Source organism: Heterocephalus glaber, unplaced genomic scaffold (genome assembly GCF_053883595.1).
Source record: "Heterocephalus glaber isolate CG9 unplaced genomic scaffold, H.glaber_assembly_v1.0 deba00001428, whole genome shotgun sequence".
NCBI classification, from domain to species: Eukaryota; Metazoa; Chordata; class Mammalia; order Rodentia; family Bathyergidae; genus Heterocephalus; species Heterocephalus glaber.
This window is the reverse complement of record NW_028258293.1, coordinates 30,853,908-30,879,706: the sequence shown is the minus strand read 5'-3', so window position 1 is coordinate 30,879,706 and position 25,799 is coordinate 30,853,908. Positions and strand designations below refer to the sequence as shown.

The following is a 25,799-nucleotide window of genomic DNA, read 5'->3' as shown; positions in this document are numbered from 1 at the left end:
AGCCCACTTTGTCAAGTACTAAATATAAAAGAGGAATACATTATTATTGTACCAACATAAAATCTGCATGTGACAAGAACTTGAAGGCAATATGAAAAAATAAAATTAAAATGTTAGAATGGTGATGTTATTTTTTTTAACATTTTCAGAACATAAAATCTGATAACAAGCAAAACTATCTTTCAAAAACAAAGATGAAATAGTCTATACCAGATAAACAAAAACTGAAAAAATGTGTTGCAGATTGCCTTATAAAACATTAAAAGAAGTTCTATGACTAGAAGGAATAAAGAATAAGACCACAATGTCTGCTCTTCCTGTTTCTCTTAGATTTTTTTTTTTGGTACTGGGGATCAAACTTGGGACCTTGCACTTGTGAGGCAGGCGCTGGAACCACTGAGCTAAATCCCCCAGCCCCTGCTCTTCCTGTTTCTATCCAGTATCATATTTACTAGAAGTTCTAACAGGGAAATTAGGTGGGAATAACAGAAAGAAAAAAAAAAAGAAAAAGCATCCAGATTGCCACAAAGAAACTACCTCTATTTGTAGATGACATGAACCTTTACATAGAAAAGTCAAAGAATTCACTAAAAATCTATTTCTTTTCTCTTTTAAAGAGATTAGTCTCACTATGCTACCCAGCGTGGTCTGAAACTCCTAACACCTCAAGCAATGCTCCTGCCTCAGGCTTCTGAGTAGCTGTGACTATAGGTAGCACTGCAACAGGGTAGGAAAATCTACCCAAATGGAAAAACATAACATGTTCACGAAGATTTAACATTAAGATGACAATATACCTCAAATTAATCTATAGGCTCAATTCAATACCTTAACAGAATCGCAGCCAACTTTTTTTAAAAAATTGACAAGTAAATTCCAAAAGGGACTCAGAATAGCTAAAACTATTTAAAAAAAAAAAAAAAAAAAAAGGAGAGGGAGGAGTAGAAAAAGAATGAAATAAGGGAACTCACCCTTCCTCCTTTCAAAACTTACTACAAAGCAATGGCAATGAAATCAGTGTGATACTGACATAACAGATAGACATATAGACCAATGCAATAGAATTGAGAGTCCAGAAATACACTCATATACCTATGGTCACCTAATTTTTGACAAAGATCCCAAACATTCAATGAGGAGAACAGTCTTTTCAACAAATTGTGCTGGTATAATTAGGCACATGCAGAATGAAGTGAGAACTTATTATTAGTCTGTTTTTCATTACTATAATGAAATACCTGAGACAGACTAATGAAAGCAAATATTATTTAGCAAACATTATTCATTATTATTTAGCTCACAGTTGCAGAGGCTGAAAGTCCAAAATGAGGTAGCCTCATTGGTTTGGTCTCTGGTGAGAGCCAAATACCACCATGGTAGGAGTCCATGCAAGAGGAAGAGATCATATTATCAAAGAGAAATTCAAAAGACGGACTCACTCTTTCTTCTTTTTTTCTCTTTATGGTGCTAGGGATCAAAGTCAGAGTCCTGCACATACTAAGTGAGCATTCTACCACTTAACTACATTGCCAGCCCTATATTCACTCTTATAACAGACTTTTACAAGAGTTCAGGGGTACCAAAGAGCTACCTAAATCTCTTCTGAGGAACATCTACTCCAACAGGAACTCCTACCAGGCTCCAACTCTTACAGGTCCACAGCACCTTTCACATTATATCAAGATCCAAGCTATAAACACATAAACTCTTGGGGGACACACTCAAGCCATATCCAAACAAGAGCACACCTTTACCTCATACCACATTCAAAAATTAAGTAAAAATAGATCAAAGACACTTAAAAGGTAAAACTTTCAAACTCTTAGAAAAAAAATAGAGAAAATATATAAAGGAGTTCATACAGTTCAGTGATAAAAGAACAATCTAATTTTAAAATGATCTAAATTTTAAAAAGACGTAAACAGATATTTCTTCAAAAATATATATATATAAAATGTCCAAGAAGAATACAGACTTACGTTCTCACAGAAACTAGAATAGCTAGAATAAAAAAGTAAGAGAAGGGCTGGGGATTTAGCTCAGTGGTTTCGGTGCCTACTGCGCAAGTGCAAGAACCCGAGTTCAATCCCCAGTACCCCCCCAAAAAAGTAAGAGAACAACAAGTGTTGGCAAAAGTGAGGAGTAACTGGAACCTTCATACACTGCTGGTGGGAATGTAAAAATATACAATTGCTTTGAAAAATAATCTGGCAGTTTCTCAAACAATTCAACATAGATTTACCATACAATCTACAATTCCACTACTAGGTATACACATAAGAGAACAGTCTGGAGATATAGCTCAGTGGTAGAGATCCTGCCTACCATGCCTAAGAAGCCCTGGATATAATCTCCACCACTACAAAACAAAGAAACACACAAAATAAACCTCAATAAAATTGGCAAACCTCTTGCAAGTCTGAGAGAGAAAAGGAGAAGACACAAACCACCAATATCAGAAGTTAAAAAATGAACATTAATATAGATACTACTATAGCCATTAAAAGGATAATGAAGAACTACTACTAACAAATATCCAACCATAAATTTGATAGCCTAGAAAAAATGGATCACTTCTTTAAAAACCATGAACTACAGGGCTGGGGATTTAGCTCAGTGATTCCACCGCCTGCCTCATAATTTTAAAGCTCCCAAAATAGAAAACTTTAGTCCTAGATAGTTTCATTTGAGAATTCTACTAAACATTTAAAGAACTAACACCAGTCCTATACTATCTCTTCCATAAACTAGAAACGAAATACTTCCAAATGCATTTTCTAAGACCAGTATTACCCTGAGGTAAAATCCAGATAAAGACAGTACAAAATTTAAAAAAAAACTACAATTCCAATCTCTGTCTATGAACAGAGACAAATAATGAATCCAGCAATATATAAAAAATAATTATATACCATGACCAACTGGGGTTTACTTCAGATACGCACAACCAGTTCAACAGAAAATCAGTGTAACCCAGAATATCAACAGATTAAACAAGAAAAAAACATGATCCTATCAGCTGCATAGAAAATAAAAGCATATGACAAAAATCCAACATCTATTCATTATTAAAAAATACTCCCAGACAAGTATGAATGTAAGGGAAATTCCTAAACTTGACAAAAACCTACAGGTGTCATCATATTTAATAGTGAAGACTAATGCTTTCTTCTCATGATTAGTAACAAACTAAGGAAGTCTATTCTCTCCAATCATTCATTTAACATAGTACTGGAAGTTCTATCCAGTGGACAACAACAGAAAGAAAGAGAAAGGAAGAGAAAAGAAAAGAGAAAGGAGGAAGGAAGGGAGAAGGAAAGGGAGGGAAGAGGAGGGGAAGAGAGGGGGAGGGGAAGAGAAGAAAGTGAAATAAAGGTAGGAGGAAAGAAAGAGAAGGAAAGGAAAGGAAAAGGAAAGGAAAGAGAGGAAAGTAAGAAGGCAAATATTGACTAGAAAGGAAGAAAAAAATGTATGTATGCATAACTGGAAACTTCTATATATGCAGAAAATCCCAAAGAATCTAAGGCTCCTAGAAGTAAATGACATTAGTAAAATCAAAAGATACAAATTTAGCATTATTTTTATACTCCACAAGAACACGTGAAAACTGAAATTAAGATTGTAACACTACTTAGGTACAAATCTGACAAAACATGTACAAATCTGTATGCTGAAAACTAAAACAGTGATGAAAGAAGTCAAAGAAGACCTAAGTAATAAAATGTACATGGACTGAAGACTCACAGAACTAGTGAACACAATGAGCATATCTTGTAAATATTTCCCAGTTACCTGACTCCTGCTTGATTTGGATGGTAGGTTTGATACCAGGTGGCAAAGAAGACTGCTGAGGCTGTTGCTGATGAGATACTAGAGAAGGCTGAGCAACTTGTTGCTGTGTCTGTTGTTGCACTTGATGTAACTGCTGTTTAGGAGACTGTTGATGCTGTTTAGGAAACTGTGCAAGAATCTGAGTCGGAGCACTCACTAAGCTTTTGGGGGAAGGAAGTCTCGTTGATGCCATTTTGATTGCTGATGTAGATACACCTGTAGAAATATAAAGACAATGTGATAAAATATAATTTAAATTACTTTCAGTTATAGTAGATAATAGTTAAGAGTCCAGGTAAATCAGTAAAAATTGATTTACTGAGCACCTAGTGTATGTCAGATATTATGTGTGGTGCTTTACACATTTGATACAGTCTTCAACTGCAAGGGAGTTAGTTATTCTCAGACTCAAGAAAGAACTGACTTTCCTTTGGTGACTTGTTAGAATAAAAAAACAGTATGTATGCACACAAGTCTCTCTACAGAAAATAAACTAGTTAATTTATTTAATCTTGAAATAATACATTTTAAATATATTACTTTTTGAGTTATAATCAATTTAAATACGGCATCAGGTAAAATAACTTACACTTGTAGCAGCAGGATGCACTCCTACCCCATAGAGGTCAAAGAGTTTATCCCATATTGGTGTGGGGAATGGCTTATTTTCTAATGACCACACGTGGAACTATTTAACAATCACTAGAAACCTCAGAAGGGTTTCTGTTTAAATAATTTTTTTTGTAGAAAAATTTAACACAAACTTAATTCATCCCAACTTTCTGGAGCCAGCTCTTCTAGGGTCAGAGAAAAAAAATATTGTTTTAATCACCATGGAGGTTACATTCACCTTCCACTGGAATGAGTGGGGCTCCCCCAGACAGTGGCTGGACTATAGAAGAGTGCAGGGCTGGCTCCTAGGAGTACAATATGCTCTCTGGCCTCTCCTCATTGGTCATGCCTTAGGATGGTTCCTCCCTGTCCCCTATTCAAGCAGGTCCTTAGTAAACAAAGCAGAAGCACTAGGAAAAAACAAGAGTTAAGTTACTACTTCTCAACTCTCCTGGATAAGAAGAGCCTTCCCTGGGTTTGGACTGAGAACTTGTGTCCTAGAGGTACTATTCTGACTAGAGTCTATGACAGGAGTGAGTGAAGGAACCAAAATGCTAAAATGAAAATGGGAGTCACTGGTCCCTATCTGCAACTACAACACCGGATTCCTACAGATGTGGTCAGTGTCACGGCTGCAGGGGGAGGTGCAGAGCAATGGATGGATGAGGGTAGTAGGCTGCCTGCTGGCCTTTACTTCCTGGCCTTTCCCTGGGCAGCTACAGCTTCCATGGCTTTACACAGTCTCTTCATCCCCTAGGAACTGCATGGGCTTGATGGACTTTAAGTTCTTAATCAACTCATAGACAACAGGAATATCAGTTAGCATGTTCAGCTCCATGATGGCTTCTTCAGAGAGATCTTTCAAATGCTGGACTATACCCTGAAGGCTATTATTGTGGGTTGCAATCAGGGCCCATTTCCCCTCCTTGATGTGGGAACAGTTTCTTCACTCCAGAATGGCAAAGCTCTGGCAATAGTGTTCTTCAGACTCTCACAGGAAAGCAGCTGATCTTTAGTGAAGTCTGCATACCTACAATCCATACTGATGCTGCTATAGAAGGGGGCTCCATCAGAGATGGTGGGACATCATAGGAGGGCCTCTAGATCTTTACCTGAGCTTTACCTTGCTTAGCAGCAGTTTCTGCTTTAGTAAGGCTAGTCAGACACCCAAAGTGCTGCTCTTTGAGATGTCAAGTTCTCACCACTGGCAGCCACATCTAGTCACTGGCATCAAATATTGTCCACAGGGTCTGGATTGCTCTTTTTCGCACTGAGGTGAAGCAGATGTCAAATTCATAGCCAATATCTCATAGCATCTGCCCACCGCATTTTGCCTCCTTGTGGCCCACGGGGCTCAGGTCGGTGTCCTATCAGCCACTGAAGTGGTTCTCTAGCTTCCAGGCTTTCTCAGCTTGTTGAATCAGCACCAGCTTATAGGCAGTCAGGGCAGCAGGCTAAGGATGCAGTGTTAACTCCAATTTAATCTCTTAGACATGCATAGGATCAAATGAAAAGTCAGGTCAGCTGTTCTAAAACTATTAAATAATCTAAGGCAGCACATACTATTGGTTGCTAGTCTAATTTCCTTTCTCCTTTTCCAAAAGAACCCTGTTTTCTCCCCACAATGATCCAGCTTCCTGGCCAATGACATTTACATTTGGGGAGGCTGGCCCCAAACTGGCCCTAGAGGGCAATTCCTATGCGATCAAAGCTAGTCGTGGTCGTCCCATTATTTATGCCAGGAAGTAGGTTACACTAGTTGTGGGCCACAGGACATGAGAAAAATCTTCTCCTGGGAAATTTCTGGTAAAGGTTTTCTCTTTCCTAGAGCCACAGAAGAGGATCATCTCTTGTTCCTTTGGATGTTTTCATAGCTGGATGTGATACCCGGAATATATCCAACTTGCCCAGGATGAAAGTTACCCAAGAAAAAGCTGATATATCAAGGAAAAGAAAAGTAAAAAGAAACTCTGATAGGTCCAATAAGCTATAACTAAACTTAAATAAAGTCTTCCTTCTTCTAGACTTCTGGTTTTGGGGAATAATAAAATTTTTATTACAATAAACCAATCAATCAATGCAGATTTATGAAGCAATTACTTATTACATATTTCCAAGTAAATTTAGATATTAAGAATTCAGTAGATCTTTAACAATTTATTAAACATGTGAATGCCCAAAAGAATATACTGAATATTACCAAAGCAAACATATTAGTTCATGTTTGGAAGAATTATGGTTCAGGATACATTGGTAATTGAATAAAGATGTCTATGGTGCCAGAGGTAAGCCTCTAGAAGGTGATAGGATTAGAGAAGTTATCAGCGTGCAACTCCCATGAATGAATACTGGTGACTTTATAAGAGGAAGGAGAGAGTCCTGAAGAGACAGACACACATGTGTACTCCCTGCTATGGCCATATAATGAACTCTGTCTATGGCCATATAATGAAGAAGGCCAAATGCAGGCTCTTGACCTTAGATTTTCAGAACCATGAGTCAAAAAAAGCAAATTTTTTTCTTTATAAAATTATCTGACCCCCAATATTTCGTTATAGTAATGAAAAATTGAATACATTTGAAGTACTTAAAGAGATGTTATATGAGCCCTAGAATGATGTCCCCAAAAAACTAAAGCCAGATAAGTGAAAAGATGATATATTACCCATGTTTTATCTTTTAGCCAGTTATTAAAGGGAAAAAATCAAGTATAAAACAATGTATTCATTAAAAAGTATGTTCTCCAGTAGAAGGCTGGAACTCTGGGCCTCTCACATGCTAGGCAAGCACTCCAATACTGAGTTACATCCCCAGAGCCCATCAATTATTTTTAGTCATAGAAATTATTCCCCTTATATTTTTTGTTTTGTTTTGTACAGAATAAAAATAAGGACTTAATATTGGCCAGATACCAGTAAAATACTCCAAGATGTTATGATTTACAGGAATAAAGTAAGCCATGTAGCAAACTCTGCCAAAAAATTCCAATCCTTTCATTTGGTAATCTTGCTCTTGAATGCTGGTTCTACTAAAAATGAAAGGCCCAATTAAATTCACAAAAAATGTTTACTACAGGTTAATATAGAATATTAAAACCTGAAAGTAATCTAAATAATCTAATACATTATGCAGTAGTAACAGAGACAGGTGGCGGAACCGAGCTTTTTTTTTTTTTTTTGGTACTGGGGATAGAACTCCGGACCTCCTGCTTGAAAGGCAGGCAGCGGCAGAACCACTGAGCTAAATCCCTGGCCCATACAGTAGTAATAGAAATACTAAACAGCACTAAAAATAATTAGGATAATTATAGAAAAACAGAAGCATGTTAATGAAATAATCCTTAAGAAGAAAGCACACTACCAGTGAAATACAAACTTTTTATTCCAAATATGTAAAAAATATTTGACATGGAGAAAAGCCAGTAATAGGTAAAATGGAAAGTGCTACTGTGATACAGTGGTGGGATTACTAGTGGGCATTTATTCTCTACTTTCTAAAATTACTTAATTCACTAACACTTTCAGGTCTTAAAACTTTTTTAAATACTTTTAGTTATTAAATGGGGATTATATATGAATTGATAGGATTGGGGAATTTTACAAAGATGGGATTTCATGAATGGAAAACAGACATTCCTTCAGATCCAGCCTAAAGAAAATAAAATGAAGAGAGTAGTACTAGCAGATAGAATGTAATTAGAAGCAACATGTTGCTTAAGTTGAAATAGAGTTAAAGGGGAAAAATAAAAGGTTAACAGAAGAGTGTCACAGTATTGGATAAATAATTCGTGAAGCCCACAAAAGTATATTAGCAAAAGAATAAGATGAAAGGAAATTCTTCTCACCAAGTAAAAGAGAAGACAGGCTTCAGAACTTATCTGAGAAACAGACAGTATAAAAGTATAATCATCTTAAGTAATAAGCAATAGCTCATTCTTTAACAAATGGAGAACAAAAATAGATTAGAGCTATTTATAGCTTCTATACTGGTGAATACATATATCCTGGAGGAAAGAAAGAAGAATCAACTATGAAAAACCACTCACCTACAAATAAACTATTTTCTTCCAAAAACTTAAAAAGCACCTTTCAATTATCACTTTTTAGTACCAGATTTAAAATCGCCAAATTAAAAATGATCACTTCCAAATGTTAAAATATACAACTTTGTATAATACTTTATCTTTTAAGAAAAAGGCAAAATTATATATATGTGTATATATACACACACATATATTTGCTTATATGCTTACAAATAGAAGGATAAATAAAAAATAATTAAAAGATAAAAGATTATCAGAGAAAACAGGGAATAGGAGCCAAGACTGAAAAAATTGAATAACCCACTAATTTGCATTCTTATAAACTGAAGAAAGGGAAGGAGGAAGTTATCACTGAACTAATAGTAGAAGCCATCATACCCAAAGCAGAAAAACATAGTTTTCTTCAAAATTCCCATATGCCAACAAGGACAAGCTAAATAGTGAATTACCACTCACCTTGTGCTACCGTTGACATGACCACAGAGGGTGTGGAGGATACTACAGCTGTTACTGCAACTGTACTAGGAATAGGTGATGATGTAGAACTGCTGCTCCCACTGCTGCTACTACTGACCAGAGAGGACTGTGAAGCAGTTATAACAACTGGCGGCTTCTGAGTTGTGGAAGCAATGACTGATGTTGGTACAAGCTTAGTGACCGCTGCATAATTATGGGATTTGGAGAGAATGTTGGGTACGAAGGTAGAACTTGGTGATGTGGTCACAATAATAACCTAAGAAAGCAAAAACAAGTTATTTTCATTTACCTACTATACTATTAATATAGTTACAGTTATATACAATTCAAAATGGTTTATGAAACATGAAAAAGAAAATTCAATAGAGAAATATACAACTAAAAATATATGAAAGTTTTCCTTTATATTAATCATTGTTATTTAAAAACATTTACCAATCAAATATTGCAAAAGGCAGTATCTAGTTCTGTGTGAGATGCAGGATAGCAACATACTGTTTAAGGAGTATAAATTGGCACAATCTTTCTAGAAAGCAATTTGGACATTCACTCAATTATAAATATTTATTGAGCATCTACTATGTGCCAGGCATGGTTCTAGATGTTAAGAGTGGCAGAATGAACAAAACAAAGTTCATACCTTATGGAATTTACATTGTAGTAAGGGGAGAAAAACAATAAACAAGTAAAAAAATAAATATGTCATGTAGATACACATGGAAGATATAATAAAGCAAGGTAAGGAAATATAGGATGATGATGGTGCTATATGATTTTTTTAAATACAGTAGAAGAACTCTGTGTAAGGGGACATCTGAGCAGAAACCAGAGGAAACAAGATTATGAACTAGGTTGTGACCTAGAAAAGAATCCAATGGCACAACAAATACAAAAGTCCTAAGGCTTCCAAGCAAGCTTGGTGTGTTCAAGAAACTTTATGGATCTAATAAACAGGGTTGGAACTTTTAAGGTAGAGAGCAGTAGATTACTAGAGAAGTAATGGTGGACTAGATCATTTAAGATCATGACAACAGTTTATATAATATTTAATATGATGTGGTCTTCCTCCCAAAAACCAGTAACTCTAGTCTAATCCTAAGAAAAATATTAGAGAAATCCCAATAGTGGGGTATCCTCCAAACTGTACTGACCAGTACTCCTCAAAACTGTCAGTCATTATAAACAAAGAAAGCCTGAAACTTTCACAGTCAAAGAAGTTTAAGGAGACATGACAAGCAAATACAATGTGGGTATCCTGGATGGAATCCTGGAACAAAAAGACCATAAGTAAAAACTAAAGAAATGTGAATAAACTACTGACTTCAGTTAATATTACTGCATTAATATCATTCGCAAATTAAAACAATGTATCATAATAATGAAAAATGTTAAGAATGGGGAAACTAAGTAAAAGGTACGTGAGAACTCTACTATCCTCTCAATTTTTCCATAAATCTAAAACTGTTTCAAAAAATAAAGTGTATCTTTAAAAACCCATTATTACATCTGCTTGGTGGAAGGTAAAATCAGGGACAAATTAGGAAACTTCTGTCATAAACCATGAAGAAATGATGGTGACCGAAGTGTTTCTAGTGGAGGTGAACAGATTCTGGTTATATCTTAAAGGTAAAACCAACAAGATTTCTTCATAGGTTGATATGGAAAACAGAGAAAAAGAGAGGTGAGAAAGAGATGTCAAGGTTTAGCCAGTATGGTCAGAAAACTGTACATGATTTAGGGACAATGTATTTCAGAGGGAAAGAATAGTCTGGAGTAAAAACCTAACTTCAGAATTGGTTTGATTTAAAAACAAAAATGCTGTGTAGCAAAAGTATGTATGGCAAAGAGCAATTAGAAAAGGAATTTGAGGTCAGATCAAATTTAAACCCAGCATAAAGAACTTAAATTGTATACTAAGAATAATGGAAAGCCATAGGAAGATGTTAAACAGAAAAACAATAAAATGTGATTTATATTTAAAAGATCACTCTAACTGCTATATAATGAGAGGCAAGAGTAGAAGCAAGGACAGCAGTAGACCAGGCAAGAAATGACAGGGGGTACTTGAATTGGAGTGTTAATAGTAGAAATAAACTGAAGTCAGATTATTCTGAGAGGCTGAGAAAATAAAACTTATTGGTAATGAAAATGGTAGGGTCAGGAAAAGAACAAAATCAAGAATAGCTCCTAGAGCTAATATACACTAGCTTATTTAAATCTCCCAATAATGCCAGGGATGTAGCTCAGGGGCACTGTGCCTGTCTTCCAAGCGCAAGGTCCGGAACTCGATCTCTGGTACCACAAATAAATAAATAAATAAACCTCCCAATCGCTTCTCGGCCTTCTGGCTAAGATCAAGTGTAATAAATCTCCCAATAATTCCATGACATAGATACTATTATTATCCCCATTTTATAGTTGAGAATACAAAAAATATTTACAAATCTATAACATGACAGTTTCACTTAGGGATGAGTATAACAGTGCTATAGTGATCCCCAAAACAGAACAGAGTATCTTCTTTCACTGAAATTGTACCACCCAAGACAGAAAAATCATTTTGAAAAATCCAAAGCAATAAACTTTTTTTTCATTTTTACATTGCTCCTAAAGAAGGCCTGAGGTAAAATCAGTCAAAATATACTGTGTGTGTACTGTACTCAGTACCTACATCTGAAAGAAGCTTTTGTGTTATAAAGGATTAGAAGATGTAAGTACACGTCCATTACTTTAAAGGGTAATTAATTGTTAGGGTAATAAAGGGTAATAAATTGTTAACTATTTGAGGAGTCAAGAAAGATATAAACATAAACCTTGACCAGCAAATACCTATACAGAGCTCACCAACATACTTATATATATACTTAATCAACAAACACCTAGATAATACTATTAGACAACAACCAGAAGCATCATACAAACTGAGAAGTAGACCAAATGGTAGCAGAACCACAAACTCAAGAATCAAATGAGCCTGGGGCCTAGGATTTAGCTCGGGGGTGCCACCGCCTGCCTTACAAGTACAAGGTCCTGAGTTCAATCCCTGGTATCAAAAAAAAAAAAAAATAAAAAATAAATGAGCCTGCACTTAGATTGCCTCTGTGACTTACAAACAGCAGGCTCCTGGACATGTTAAAATCTCTAGGCTTCAATTTTCATCTGTAAAATGAGGATAATAATACCTACCTTGAAAATCATTACAAGGATTAGATGAGATAATCAAGTGAAGCATCTACATACTAGGCACATAGCAGGTGGTCAATATTAGGCAGTTAACAAATGAACTTATTAGTAATCATTATTCTTAATAAATATCGAGGGGATATCAGTAAAGACAGATCAATCTGAAAATTCTTTTTATGTATTTTATTTTTGTTTAATTAAAAATATTTCATCTTTACTCCAAATTCTGATACCCCTTATAACCCAAAGAACTTATAGTTACTACCAACCAAGCTAATTACAGTAGTAACAGCAATTCAGATTCACTTTTGCCAATTCGGAACCAATAGTAGTAGTTTTATGGAGGCATATGCTTTGTCAAAGCTTAGCAGAAAAGTATGTCACAGTTAATTAGCAATGTCTGTAATAGGCAAGGGAAATGAAAGTGATCACACTTATAATCAAATATTTGCAATTTCAGAACAAGAGTATGCATGTGGGATTCTAACATTAAGACAACAAAACTTCAGCAAAATCTAGTCTTTAGGAGTATGTTCTGTGATACAGATACAAATGATAAAACTTATTTTGAGGTTTTAATGTGCAAGATGATTCCTGATCTATAACAGAGCTACTCGAAATTAAATCCAGCCTGAAGAAATCTACTAGCCCTTTAAAAGTTACTTATTACAACAGGGGAAATAAAGGGATTTAAAATCAAGTGAACCAAACAATGTTTATTCAGGCCATAATTCAAATTACTGACCTTCTAGCACTCACAAAAACTCCTTAAGAGTGCTGGGACTTGCACCCTAAGGACAAAATGAAAAATATCAATCAAGCACATGAAAGCATAAAGCTATATTCTGTTGCTTTGTTTACATCAGTGCTGTACCAATATTATTTTTTAAATGAAGGTACCACATTAACATAGGTAGAAATTTGTCTACCCTGAAAATGTACAACCTATCTGAATTTGAATGAGGTTCACAAATTAATGTAAAAATTATTTTACGTAAAACAATTCCTAAACTGTCTTACACAGAATTTGTGAGAAATCCAAAATGAATGCAATAATCACCTTAGACAATTTCAAAAGAATCTACCCAGAAAAAGATAAAATAGCCAAAGAATATTTATTAAGTCCTACCTATATTCTGCTTGTCCCAAGAAATAAAACTGATGGCACTGAATACACACGAAATACAAGATTTTTGTATCTGGAACATAGTAGATGCTCAATTATTTGTGGAATAAATGAATTTTGTTTTAATCACTTTATTTTTTAAACACAGTAAGATCAATCAAAGGTCCTGAATCTGAAATCTCATGGTACAGTTCATAAATGACTTGGGAAATAAAAGTCAGTTTTCTGAATTTAAGCCCTCCTAAAAGCATCACAAATCTTACACCCTCAACCATTCCTGATCAAAAATTCAGAAAGAAAAAATAAATATATAGATAAATCCAATAAATTTTTTGAAAACTTCAGACATCACTTTTAGATGAATCTCCATCTAGTACAAATATTTTATATAAGTCTACAAAGACTGCAAAGTTAATAATGTTAGATGACACTGAACACTCATCACATATACAATGTTAAATATTTTCCATGGGGCTGGAGATTTAGCTCAGTGGTGCCACCGCCTGCCTTGCAAGCGCAAGGACCCAAGTTCGATCCCTGGTACCAAAAAAAAAAAAAAAAAAAATTTTCCATGAATCATCCTATTTAATTCTCCTAGCAACTCTCAGAAATATTGCTATTATTTTTGTTGTGTAAAGAAACAGAGGCTCAAGAGAAGTAACAGGTAGTACTGTAACAAATCTCTGTATTAATTAGTCATACAAATTAATTAGTATCTTGTACATAACAAGCACTTTCTAAACACTAAGGAAAACAGAGATGAATAAGACAAAGTCTCTAAGAGCTCAATCAGTTTAGTTCTATGGGAGAAATAGAAAAGAAGAAAGTTTGTGATAGAATATCAAGTAGTTATAAGTATAATGAATAAGAATAAAACACAGTAAGGGAATAGAAACATGGATGAGAGGTAGATGCTCTTTTAGCTACAGCTATATTCTATTTCTCAAGATACAAAATTTTTTAAAAATAGATGCAAAGGGGCTGGGGATTTAGTTCAGTGGTTCCGCCACCTGCCTCGCAAGCACAAGGACCCGAGTTTGATCCCCTGTACAAAAAAAAGAAAATAAAAGATGCAAAGGCAGGAAAAGAGAAATACTAATAAAGTAAGATTCAACAATAAAGGCAGTAAAACAGGGATTCACGTGTAACAGACAGATGTAACCCAATCTAGGGCCAACTCAGAAAGCAATTAACTATAATACCATATGAAAAGTGACATTCAGAAAGATTATCTTGGAGTCGTCAAATCAAAATGCAAAAATGATGTTTGGTATGATATTTAAGAAGTCATCAAAAATAATTTCAACAGATCAAGGGATGAGCTTCAGTGAACTGATGAATTTATTTGGAACAGCTTGTTATCAACAATGTAAATAAAATACTGCTTTCCATAAAATATTTGCAAAGGAAGAAAGCTAACATTTTTTTTTTACTATATATTACAAATAACCTCCTAAAACTGGCATTACTCTATTCTCATATATGAGGAAAAACACTTCAACAAATTTATCTCAGGTCATACTGGAATAGGTAGATTTCCAACTCTGGACTCCTGAACTACAAAAATTCTTGCTTGATTTTTAACATTATACCATAATCCCTTATCTTCAGATTGAAAACATAATCAGGTCATTATCACTTCTAGTTATTAAACAATAAAATTTTCATGTATTACATAATGATCTCTCTCCAAAAAACTCTTAAGGAGGTTAAGTGAAAGCCATTATAGGACTGAAGATTCAAAGGTGGAAAAACCATACACTGAACACAGAATTTACCTTTACTCCTTCTTCATAATCCTTCTAAAACAGTATGGAGGGACTTCTTTTAAAAGGGAAAAAGGGTACATAAAATAATCAAAACAAAGAAGTAATCAGAAACAGAGGTGTAAGCCTTTAGTGCAGAGGGAGAGTGGGCAGGCACAGCTATAAAGTTTTAGAAACTGGAAAACAGACATATTAGATGAAATATACCATGGTAAGCAAAAGACCATTTTCATATCCAGGAAAGAGTCAAGAATTGAAAACACAACATACTTTTGATATGGGGGTAAAAGTGGGACTAAAAGAGAGGAAAATTAGTTGAAACTCTGTTGAAGAAACATTTAGATCCCTAGCTCCCCTCCCACACATCACAGGAAGACTAGGAATTTACACTTGACAGAAGAACTGAATCTGAAAGAATCTGTGGACACTTAGGTACAGCTGAGTTGGCCAAGTGCTATACTTAAAATAGGGTAAGTTAACATATATGGTGAGGCCACCTAGATCTCTTCCATTTTCTCCAAATATTGGCAGACAGAATTAAATTACTTAAGACATAAGACTGGAGGTTTTCTCTGAAGAATCTGACAAGTCTAAGAAAAAAAAAATCTAAAGATAGTGACAAGAGATGGAAAGAAAGGGGGAAGAAGAGTTTCTTAATAAAATAAGCCTATCTAGGAAAACCAATAAGGAAGTCACTAGTCAACCTGTCCCACTCATACACACAGAGCTTTCTACTGTTCTTTTAGTGTACACTTTTATATATAAGTAGGTAGCCAGACACTTGAGAAAATGCTGAAATGAAAGAGATAAAAACAGATAAAAGGAACTTACAAGGCCAGGGATTTAGCTCAGTGGTCCTGCAGCCTGCCTCGCAAGTGCAAGGACCCGAGTTCAATCCCCGGTACCAAAAAAAAACCAAACAAACAAACTTACAGGTAACTTACAGAAGAAAACATAAAAATCATCAGAACAGGTTCCACCACCTGCTTTGCAAGCACAAGGTCCCGAGTTCGATCCCTAGTACCAAAAAAAAAAAATCGTAACAAGCCACTTGTGGTGATGCAAACCTGTAATCCCAAAGTGATTGGGAGGCTGAAACAGGAGGACTGCCATGAGTTCGAGGCCAGCCTGGGTTACATAGTGAGTTCAAGGCCAGCCTGAACTACATAGTAAGACCCTGTCTCAAAAAACAGAAAAAAAAATCAGATCAAAGAATGTAACGTTATAAAATAACAGGATAAGGTCGGAGATTTAGCTCAGTGGTTTCGCTGCCTGCTACGCAAGCGTAAGGACCCGAGTTCGATCCCCGTACCAAAAAAATAAAAAATAAAATAAAATAAAATAACAGGATACTATTTCAATTAAAAGAAAAAAAGGAACTGTCAGAGAATAAGGAAGAAAGATTAGAAACTTAAAGTATGACAGCAAAACTGAAAAATTCCATAGAAATAGTGAAAGATAAGTTAAAAAATACAGAAAACTAGGCCAGGTGACACAAGTCTGTAATCTAATCCCAGCACTCAAAGACTGAGGTACACTCAAAGGCTGAGGCAGGAGTACTGCAAGGTCGAACCCAGCCCAGGCAACTTAGTGATTTACCAAGACGCTGTCTCAAAATAAAAAATAAAAAAAGGACTGGGAATGTACCTCAGTACAAAAGCCCTGGGATTCCATCCCTAGTACTTGGGGGAAAAAAATAGAGAAAAAAAAATAAAACTTACAGAGCATTTACTTTATGCCAGGCTCTATTCTAATAGTTTTACATATATCATCTCATTCATGTATTTTCAAAATCTTAAAATATCTTTTCTCTATTTCACACGTGAGAAAACTTAGGTACAGAGTTCAATTTTCCCACAGTTACACAGCTAGTAAGTGGTAAATCTAGGATTTGAACTTAGAAAGTCTCACTTCAAAATCCAAACTTTTAAGCACTTTGCTACAGTTGGGGGTAGAAAGCAAACAAACAGAAAATGGGAAATGACAAAAGGCAATAAAGTTAAAGGATCAACTCAGGCAGTTCTACATCCTGAATAACAGGTGATCCAAAAAGAAGAAATGGAAAAAAACCAAAGATATAACTTAAGAAATTTCTGAGACATGAAAGGCATGAGTGTCCAAAATGAAAAGGCACACTGAGCATACAACATAATGAATAAAATAAAGTCCTACATCAAAGAATATTACTTTGAAATGTCAGAACTCTGAAAGTTACTAACAATTTTCAAAGACAGAAACAGGATACCAGAAGCCAAGAGAACAGTATCTACAAAATTCATAAGAAAAATGCCTTCCAATCTAAAATACTTTACCTAGTTATACCATGACAAAAGTGAAAAGGTAGAAAAATTAATTTGCAACCTATAATTAAAAGCTTCAAAAGATTAATTTTTCATCCATCAATATATCCTAAAGCTACTGGAGAATATGCTCTACCAAGAAGATCAGAATGATAGTAAAGGGAAATCCCAGAATACAAGAGTGCAATAAGCTTAGCCATCAGAGTACAGATTAGTGTGGGAAGACTGAAGGTTCTAATAACATGAAATTGACAGACTACTGATGACTTAAACATATCTAGGAAAGCGTTTAGAAATGAATCCATGTCAGCATACAAAGAATAAAAAAGGTAACAGTTCACTTCACTACATCCCTCCTTTCTTATAAACAACACTTAACTGACAACTTTGTTACTTTGTCAAAGTAAAAAATGAGTTTTGAAGGGTACAGTCAATCAGGTTTAAAAAACTTTGCTATTTAAAAAATTTTTTTTTCCAAATGACATTATAATGATCAAATAGTGCACAAGTCTTCAAAGTAGATCTGCTCACTGTTTCAGCCTAGGCAAATAATTTAGCATCTATGGGCAAAAATAATACCAATCTCCAGATGTCTGTGCAGAACTGAGTAAGAGATACGAACATTCCCAGCATACTGCCAACCACATAGTAAGCACTCAGTCATACATTCAAAAAGAGATGGAAACAATTGGCAGGCATAGACCCCATCCACTACATACCTTCTGTGTTGTTGTGTTTGTCGTCTGTGTTGATGGTTTGGTAAAGGTTATTTTCACAGGAGACATGTGGGGTGGTAAGGAGTTGGCAATGCTCTGCATGATGTTGCTCATCTTGGGACTGCCACTCACAGGCACAGTGATTGTTTTTGAAACTGGAACAACAGCCTTTGGAACTTCCTTTAGGACAACAGGAGAGGAGCTAGAAGAGTTTGTTCGCCTTCGTTTTCTGGGTTTTTCATCTTCATCTGAACAACTAACACCTGAAAGGCAATGACAATATTGCTATATTTATACCAAACTAACATTGCATTTTGTATTTTATTTTTAAAAACCCATGTGTGATCAAGTGAGTCTTGATCTCTCCGTTTGCCTTATGCCAGTCAACCTATAAGCCCAATCTATCCTCCCTCAGAAAAGTTATCTCTGAATGCCTTCTCTCTTTTCTTTAAACCTGTGTCCATTATTCCACATCAGGCCTTCTTATCTCTTATTTGTATTTTAGCAATAACAAAGATGTCTATGTTTCCAGTACTCCACTTCTACTTTCCATCATACTACCAGTTAAAAAATTTCATATCTAATCATGCCAATGAACTGCCAAAATTCCCTTAGCAGTTTTTATGTTCCTATAAGGAAGCACAAAATCATTACCATATCATTGAAGGCTCCATATCTTTCCAAGAACACAAACATACCTTGTTGCACCTAACCCTGTTTATCCCTAAAATCTTGGCATGCTAAACCATCCCCCAAAACCAACTTAGCACATTCTACCTTTGGGTCTCTACATAATATTGTTCTTTGGGAAATACCACCTACCATCAAAGACTTTTTCATCATCTTGCAATTGTCCTCCTAAAAGTCACTTCCCTCAGTAAAGTGTTTCCTTACTCCTCCAAGGAAAGCTAATCCATGTCTCCTCTGAGTTTATAAGGACTTTGTACCTTCTCTTCTATACCACTTACAACATGGCAATGTAATTGTTTATAAGCTTATGTCCCATTATGCAGGAGCTAAATCTTATGTTTGTTTCCCTGGTATGGTGTCTTAGAAATATAAAGTTAAGTAAATGAATGATTGATTTTATCCCAGACTAATGTTTGTGTGACTTCTGAATATAAAACAACGTACTTCTTAGTACTTAAAACTGTATCTTTTGAGAAATGGTTTCTTCATGTTTGGGATTCCCTGTCAGTGTTTAAAAAATCATTTAAAAAAAGTAGATCTCTGGGGTTATTTTAAAAGACCACCTCAGCTAAATCCACAGAAATCAGTTATAAATTTAGTAGTTGAAGATTCATAGCTTTTTCTTTATATAGTAAAACCTCAATTTTTGTAGACTTTTAAAAATCAAATGAGATACATACCATAGCAATCTACATTTAAAAAAATCTCTATAAAGTAGGCATAAAAATTATACAGTATGACTCATGCGTCAATAATAAAAGGTAACTCCTCACACCTTCAATGTAACTCTGACTCTAATTTAAACATGGCTGAGAATGACCTAGTGTCATTTCTGTCTACAACAACAAACACAGCCTCTAAAAGTTACAAAGAAATCAACTTTATAACTACACTGAGTGAAATGAAAATCAAGTATTAATGACCTCCAGTTGATACACAAAAAGCAAAGCAAAAGGTAAAAATAAATTTTAAAAGTAAAAGGGACAGCAACATAAAAAACAAATTCCTTCATAGGGTAGAATCAAAGAGTTAAAAATGACAAACAAAAACTTTTAAAACATAGCCAATTAGAAATACAGACATTCCTCATTTAACAACCAAGCTCAGTTCCTACAACTAGGTCATTAAATACATTGGTCACTAGATGAAGAATTGTATATACTATATACATTACAATATTCAGAACAAAGAAAAATCCAACTTGATGACACTGCTTTTATTTGCTAACTCTTACAATGTATAACAAAACATAAAACTACAGTATTGTATTAGATACTAAATCAGCATAAATTATAGTACTGCACTGTACTGTTGAAGAAGCCACCATAAGGCCACACTGCCACTCATATTCCTTTATGGTGTCCAAATGAGGGTCAAAAGTCTGAGTGGCAGATTGTTAAGTCTGAACAGTTGTTAAACAGGTAAGTCATTAAACGAGGAATATCTGTGTAAAAGACTTTAGAGAAGTTCACTGAATCTAACAGTTGAATGATATATAAACTAATTTAAGAAAAACACTACTAAGATTGTAATTATACTAAATATTGACTACATTACATAAGCACATTCTTTCAGTTTGTATTCACATTTCTATTCCATTACAATCAAAATAAGTGAATACTTAAAGGACAGTACTGTTTAAAGGGAGATTCCCCACAGAGAACAAAGATACTTCTCAAACCCCAGAACTGATTAAAAATCAATATACAGCTAGTCACATGTACAGAAAGAAATTCTTTAGAGCCTTCAAAAACTAATCACTGATAATTACTAGTGGCCTGATTATTTATTCCAGGAAGGCAGATCTAATCAGAGCCTATACTGCAGTATTTAGCCAAGATGGCCCTGGTAACACTGAGAGTATCACTTACTTTTGACATAAACAGTACTTCCACTTGGCAAGACAACTACATTGGAGGCAGGACTGGCAGGTCTTGGAGACTTAACCGTTGCTATGCTGCCACTTGGAACAGGGGTAGAGGTTGGGGTTGACGTGGTACTTGTGTAGGAATAGCAAACCACTACTGAAGGAACGATAAAAAAGTTTGCTGTTAACTTTCACCAAAAGGAATACAGAAAAATTATTTTTATTGCAGGCCAATTTTAACATTTTCATGTGATCAAAAGTTAAGAGGCCAATACTAGGTATTAGGCCTATAGGTTAAAAGGTATTAAAACCTTTCCTGAAAATCATCACCTAAATCGGGTTTTCCCCAAGTATTTAATAGCTTGTTTACAACTGACTTTGACAATGGACAAGAATGTAGTTACAAAGAAATCAAGTTTAAAATTATACTGAGAAAAATGAAAATAATTTTTCATTCACAGCAAGAGTCTGACAACAGGCAAATAATTGTAACTCCTTTTAATACTAACAGTGTCAATGATGGGGTGATGGATAATTTTTCCCTATCCAAAGCTATTTCCAAAGTGTTGTTAGGGGAGAACCAATGTAAGGTTCTTCTATATAAACCAACTCACTAGACATGTGCCATCCAAGTGGTGCAATAATAATTCAACTAAAATAAAAACATCAAATTTCAACCTCTTTTTCATTCAACAAAGGGAAACAGTTCAATCAACAGTAAGAATAGCTCTAGGCACTATTTAATGAGTTAACAAGCACTATGCTAAATCCTTTCCATATATTATCACTAATTCTCACACCACAACCATATTTTAAAGATGAGGAACCCAAGACTCACAGATGCTAATTCATGATGAAGGACACAGGGCTAGGAATGGCAAACTAGGATTCAAACACAGCTCTGACTATTGGAAATCCTACATTATTACCACTCTACCAGAGAGCTGGTAGGTGGAAGATAAAAGTGGGAAAAGAGGGGCCGGGATTTAGCTCAGTGGTGCCACCGGCTTGCCCTGCAAGTGCAAGGACCTGAGTTCAATCCCTGGTACCAAAAAAACAAAAAACAAAAACAAACAAACAAAAAAGTGGGAAAAGAGGAAAGATGTCTCTCCAACAACTAAGTAAACAAAAACCCAAAGGAGGCTGTTTGCACACTGATAACTACTTCCTTGCAAATATAACTATCATCAGCCTAAAATAGCCTAGTATTCAAGAAGAGTGTCTCGCTCTGCTCTATGGCCCTATTGCTAGATAAGAAAAAACAATTTCTCAGAATAATCTGACAAATGCATTGTTTTCAGGCCCACTGTCATACAAAACCAACCTAAGCTACTGGAGTCAATTTAAATATACTCTCAAATTTCATATTACTCTTGGTGGCCTCAAGAGAACTCAAGGATTTTTAAAGCATGTGACAATTATTCTATATTAAATGACAATAAGAAAATCTTTCCCTCTGCCAGATAATAGATTCAGCATATTGACTAGAACAGAGAGGTAGCATATACCATCAATTTCAGAAGACAAAAACAGAGTTTTATTTCCCAAAGCTATCAGTTCAGCATCTTTTTCTCCAGTGGCTAAATGACTTCTGTCATCTTATTCATTGTCTAATGGCATCCATTAAGGCCTTCTATCCACTTCTAATAAGAAAGTGATGTCAAAATTTCATTCCAAGCTGGGCATGGTGGCACATGCTTATAATCCCAGCACTTGGAAGGCTGCGGCAGGAGGATCGCTGCAAGTTTGAAATCAGCCTAGGGTACAGAGTGAGTTCAAGGCCAGTCTGAACTACATAGTGAGACCTTGTCTAAAAAAGAGAAAATTTCAATCCGAGAAGACTTTTTGCAATTTTGCTGTTAACGTAACACATTTTCAACAAAAAGAATATATAATTTTGGCTGAGACTAAAAACTTTGCAGTTTCTAGTTTCAGCACAAGAGTTGCTCACTGTTTCATAACCTTTAAGCACTAGTATAAGAAATAAGATAACTTTTCTCGAATTTTTCTTGAAAATTCTGAGGAAAATAATCTCTAACAAATATGTTCCTACTCACCTTCTTTGCTTCCCGTTTCTGCAGGCACTGGAAGAGACGCATTGTGCTGGATAGCTGCATTGGCTACAGCATTAGCAGTTACAGTGAAGGCTGTTTGGGGAACTAGCCGGGGCATCAGTGGTACCAATCGACGACCTTCAATGGACCATTCTGAAGAGCTATTAGGTCCAGACATACTAAACAAAAGAAAAAACATTGCTACAAGGGTTCTCAATTGCTAAAAACAAATCAAATAACTTATTAAATTATAAAAAGGACCCTTAATGAACAAGAGGCTTTATCTAAAAGCAAGCAAGATCAAAATTGTGAATAATTAGAATTCAAGTATGTCACACGTAGGTCCTTATATATTTTATTCTATAATCTGAATCTTATAATGAACATAACTGAAACTATGACAAATTTCTCTATGTCTTTTAAATAAATACTAGTTTCAGTTTCATTGATTTATCTGATTTCACTAGTGAAAACTGCTAATTGTACTAAATTTTAGAATGGGATTTTATAATTAAACCAAGAAAATAAAAAGCATTCATAATACTAACAATCACATTTTCCTTAAAAATTGAAGATGTAATTCACTGAAACTTTGCAAAATTATATATCTGCCTGCATGGCCAGAGGTTCTAAAGGCTTTTAAATAAGGGAAACTGAGGCAGTAAACGAGGGGAACTAGGCAGTAAAGAAGAAAGCTGTATACATAATAGCATGTGTTACTAATGTTTATTATATTACATTATTACCCTCCCTGTTAAAAATAGACCAGGGGCCCTGGGATCTAGCTCAGTGGTTCCACAGCCTTCCTCGAAAGTTCAAGGTGCTGAGTTCGATCCCTGGTACCAAAAAAAAAAAAAAAGCCCAGAAAGGATGCTAAAAGAAATCTGCCACTGTTTTATTTATATTTCTGTATACCACCATTCACTCTAAGAGTAACTTGAGTTACTTAGACTTTCTCTTCAACCAGACACCACTCAGTTTCTCTACCCTAAATTTCTTGAGCAAGTTTTGTCCTGAGAATCTGACCAGAGGTTAAAATACCAAAAGAAAAGTTGTCAGCTGGGTTCTGTGGTGCACACCCATAATCCCAGAACTGAAGGAAGCTAATGCAGGAAGATCACAAGTTCAAATCCTACCTCAGCAACTTAGTGAGACCCTGTCTCAAAATAAAAAATAAAAACAGTTGGGGATGTAGTTCAGTGTGAAGGCCCTGGGTTCAATCCTTAGTAACACAAAAAGAAAACTGTCACTTTTCTTGATTTGGCTCCATGAAAGACCCTGACTAACTAGTATCAAAGATTAACATTCATCCAGAAGTAATCAATTTCTTCAGAAATATTTCTATACTTTTTTTTTTTGGTATCAGGGATCGATCTCGGGACCTTGCGCTTGCGAGGCAGGCGCCAGAACCACTGAGCTAAATCCCCGGCCGCTATACTTGTTTTGAAACCATGGATTCTACAGTGTAGCTTAGAGTTTAAGGCTCTATATACACTGATTGTTCAGATTTAGATGGACTACATAAAAGCCTTTGTTAGTAGCTGGCAGAATAATGACGATGATGGTGATGGTAGTAATGCTAGTTAAAATCAATTAAGGATTTATTATATGTCAAGCATTGTTCTATACATTTTATGTGTATTAATTCATAGTTCTCACAACAATCCTATGAATTGGTAATTTTATTATCTCTATTTTATAGATGGAAAAATCGAGTCGGAAGACAGGCTAAAATACTTGCCTAAGGTCACACAACTGATCAGTGTCTCCTTGAACTACATATTTCAGCTACTTCAATTTTATGTCAGATATGAAGAAAGTATAAAATGTTTCAAATGAGTTTTATGTCTAACTTTTGCCCTAATTTGTATCAACTGGGAAGTGTTGTCTAGTCATTACAAACTTTTCACTGAATGGAAAAAAAATCACAACTTAGGAAGAATTTAAGTTCAGTTCAAAAAGGAATTTCTAAAAGCTGATGAATCCAACTGGGTTACTGTGAAAAATCTATAAATTCCTTCATTTTAACAAAGTCCTACCTAAGACAAGGAAAGAGGACTTCCCGAAACTCCAACAACTCTGACAAATAAGTTCCATAGTATACTAGTTTGGAAACAAAGAATGGTGTGAACAAGAAAAGCAGAAAAGGGCTAAAGCTAATTATTAAAGGAAAAAATTCTAAAAGCTATTCAGTATTTTCTCGGCCTATTTTATTTTGCTATCATTTTATTAGATTATTACTACTAAACTTGCTTGGTGTGAGTTTACACACAAATAAAATTATATCTACACTTACCTGGTACATTGTTTAAATTGTGGCGGAAATTACAGAAGATTAAACATTTAAAGTACATGAATATATGCTATTACTGAAAAGAGAGGCTCGCAGTGCAAAAGATACAACTGCAATTTTTAGAAAAATTTATAAATCTTCCAAATTTCCACTCATGCAAACATGCTCAAACTTTGAGTGAAAAATTAAACATCATGTTAGAATTAGATTAAAATTTCCTATTTGCTTAGTAATGAGGGTATAAATATGCATTAGTTACATTAGTCATCTAACTGAATTTACAAACTTTAAACATCTTACTGCAGGGTTTCACTGTGATATCTTAAGTCTTGATGTAATGCCTATTTATACTAATACGGCAAACAAGGGTAGAAACCTTGCTCTACTCCCTATTCTGAGAAATCTAAAATGATACGAATTAAGTCACCTTGGCTGTCACATCATTCTTTGGTGTGAAAGGAATCCTCATCCTCACACAAAAACACAGTATCCTGGGAATGTCTAACTAATGGTGAAAGAGTTAAGAGAGGTTAAGAGAGCCACTTTATTCTTACTCTAGAGACAACATGGGTAAGCACAGCCCAATTAAAAAATCTGAAGCTTTAACATTCTTTTATAATTCAAATCTGAATTACAGTATCAGACTTAGTATGTGGCCTGGTGCCAAGCAATAAACATGTGTTATGCTTTAAGCCACAAGCAAGGCTTCTCTTTGATCCTAGACACCCCACTCCTTTTGTTCCCTTTCCTTTGTGCTCAATCTTGTTGGCTTTCTCATCACTTTTCAACCACATTCCTCCTGGCCTAAACTGCTCTTTTGAGTGGGGGAGGGAAGGGAGAGG

At 35.1% G+C, this 25,799-nt stretch overlaps 1 protein-coding gene and 1 pseudogene across 12 annotated transcripts in view; both read right to left on the bottom strand.

The window, feature by feature from the left end:
• The window catches only part of Emsy (EMSY transcriptional repressor, BRCA2 interacting), a 114,403-nt gene that overhangs the window by 49,621 nt on the left and 38,983 nt on the right, over nucleotides 1–25,799 (bottom strand). For 6 of the 12 annotated variants that reach the window (XM_004863204.4, XM_087211967.1, XM_004863207.4 and 3 more), the window contains 5 exons: nucleotides 22,668–22,843; nucleotides 20,615–20,767; nucleotides 18,057–18,316; nucleotides 8,942–9,218; nucleotides 3,793–4,047 (listed from right to left, as the gene is read on the bottom strand). In XM_004863204.4, the coding sequence (XP_004863261.1) occupies nucleotides 3,793–4,047; nucleotides 8,942–9,218; nucleotides 18,057–18,316; nucleotides 20,615–20,767; nucleotides 22,668–22,843 (1,121 nt within the window). The remainder of the gene's footprint in view (nucleotides 1–3,792; nucleotides 4,048–8,941; nucleotides 9,219–18,056; nucleotides 18,317–20,614; nucleotides 20,768–22,667; nucleotides 22,844–25,799) is intronic. The other 6 variants (XM_004863209.4, XM_087211968.1, XM_021243331.2 and 3 more) reach the window with 2 other exon arrangements.
• Nucleotides 4,056–8,858, bottom strand: LOC106010948 (phosphoglycerate mutase 1-like; annotated as a pseudogene).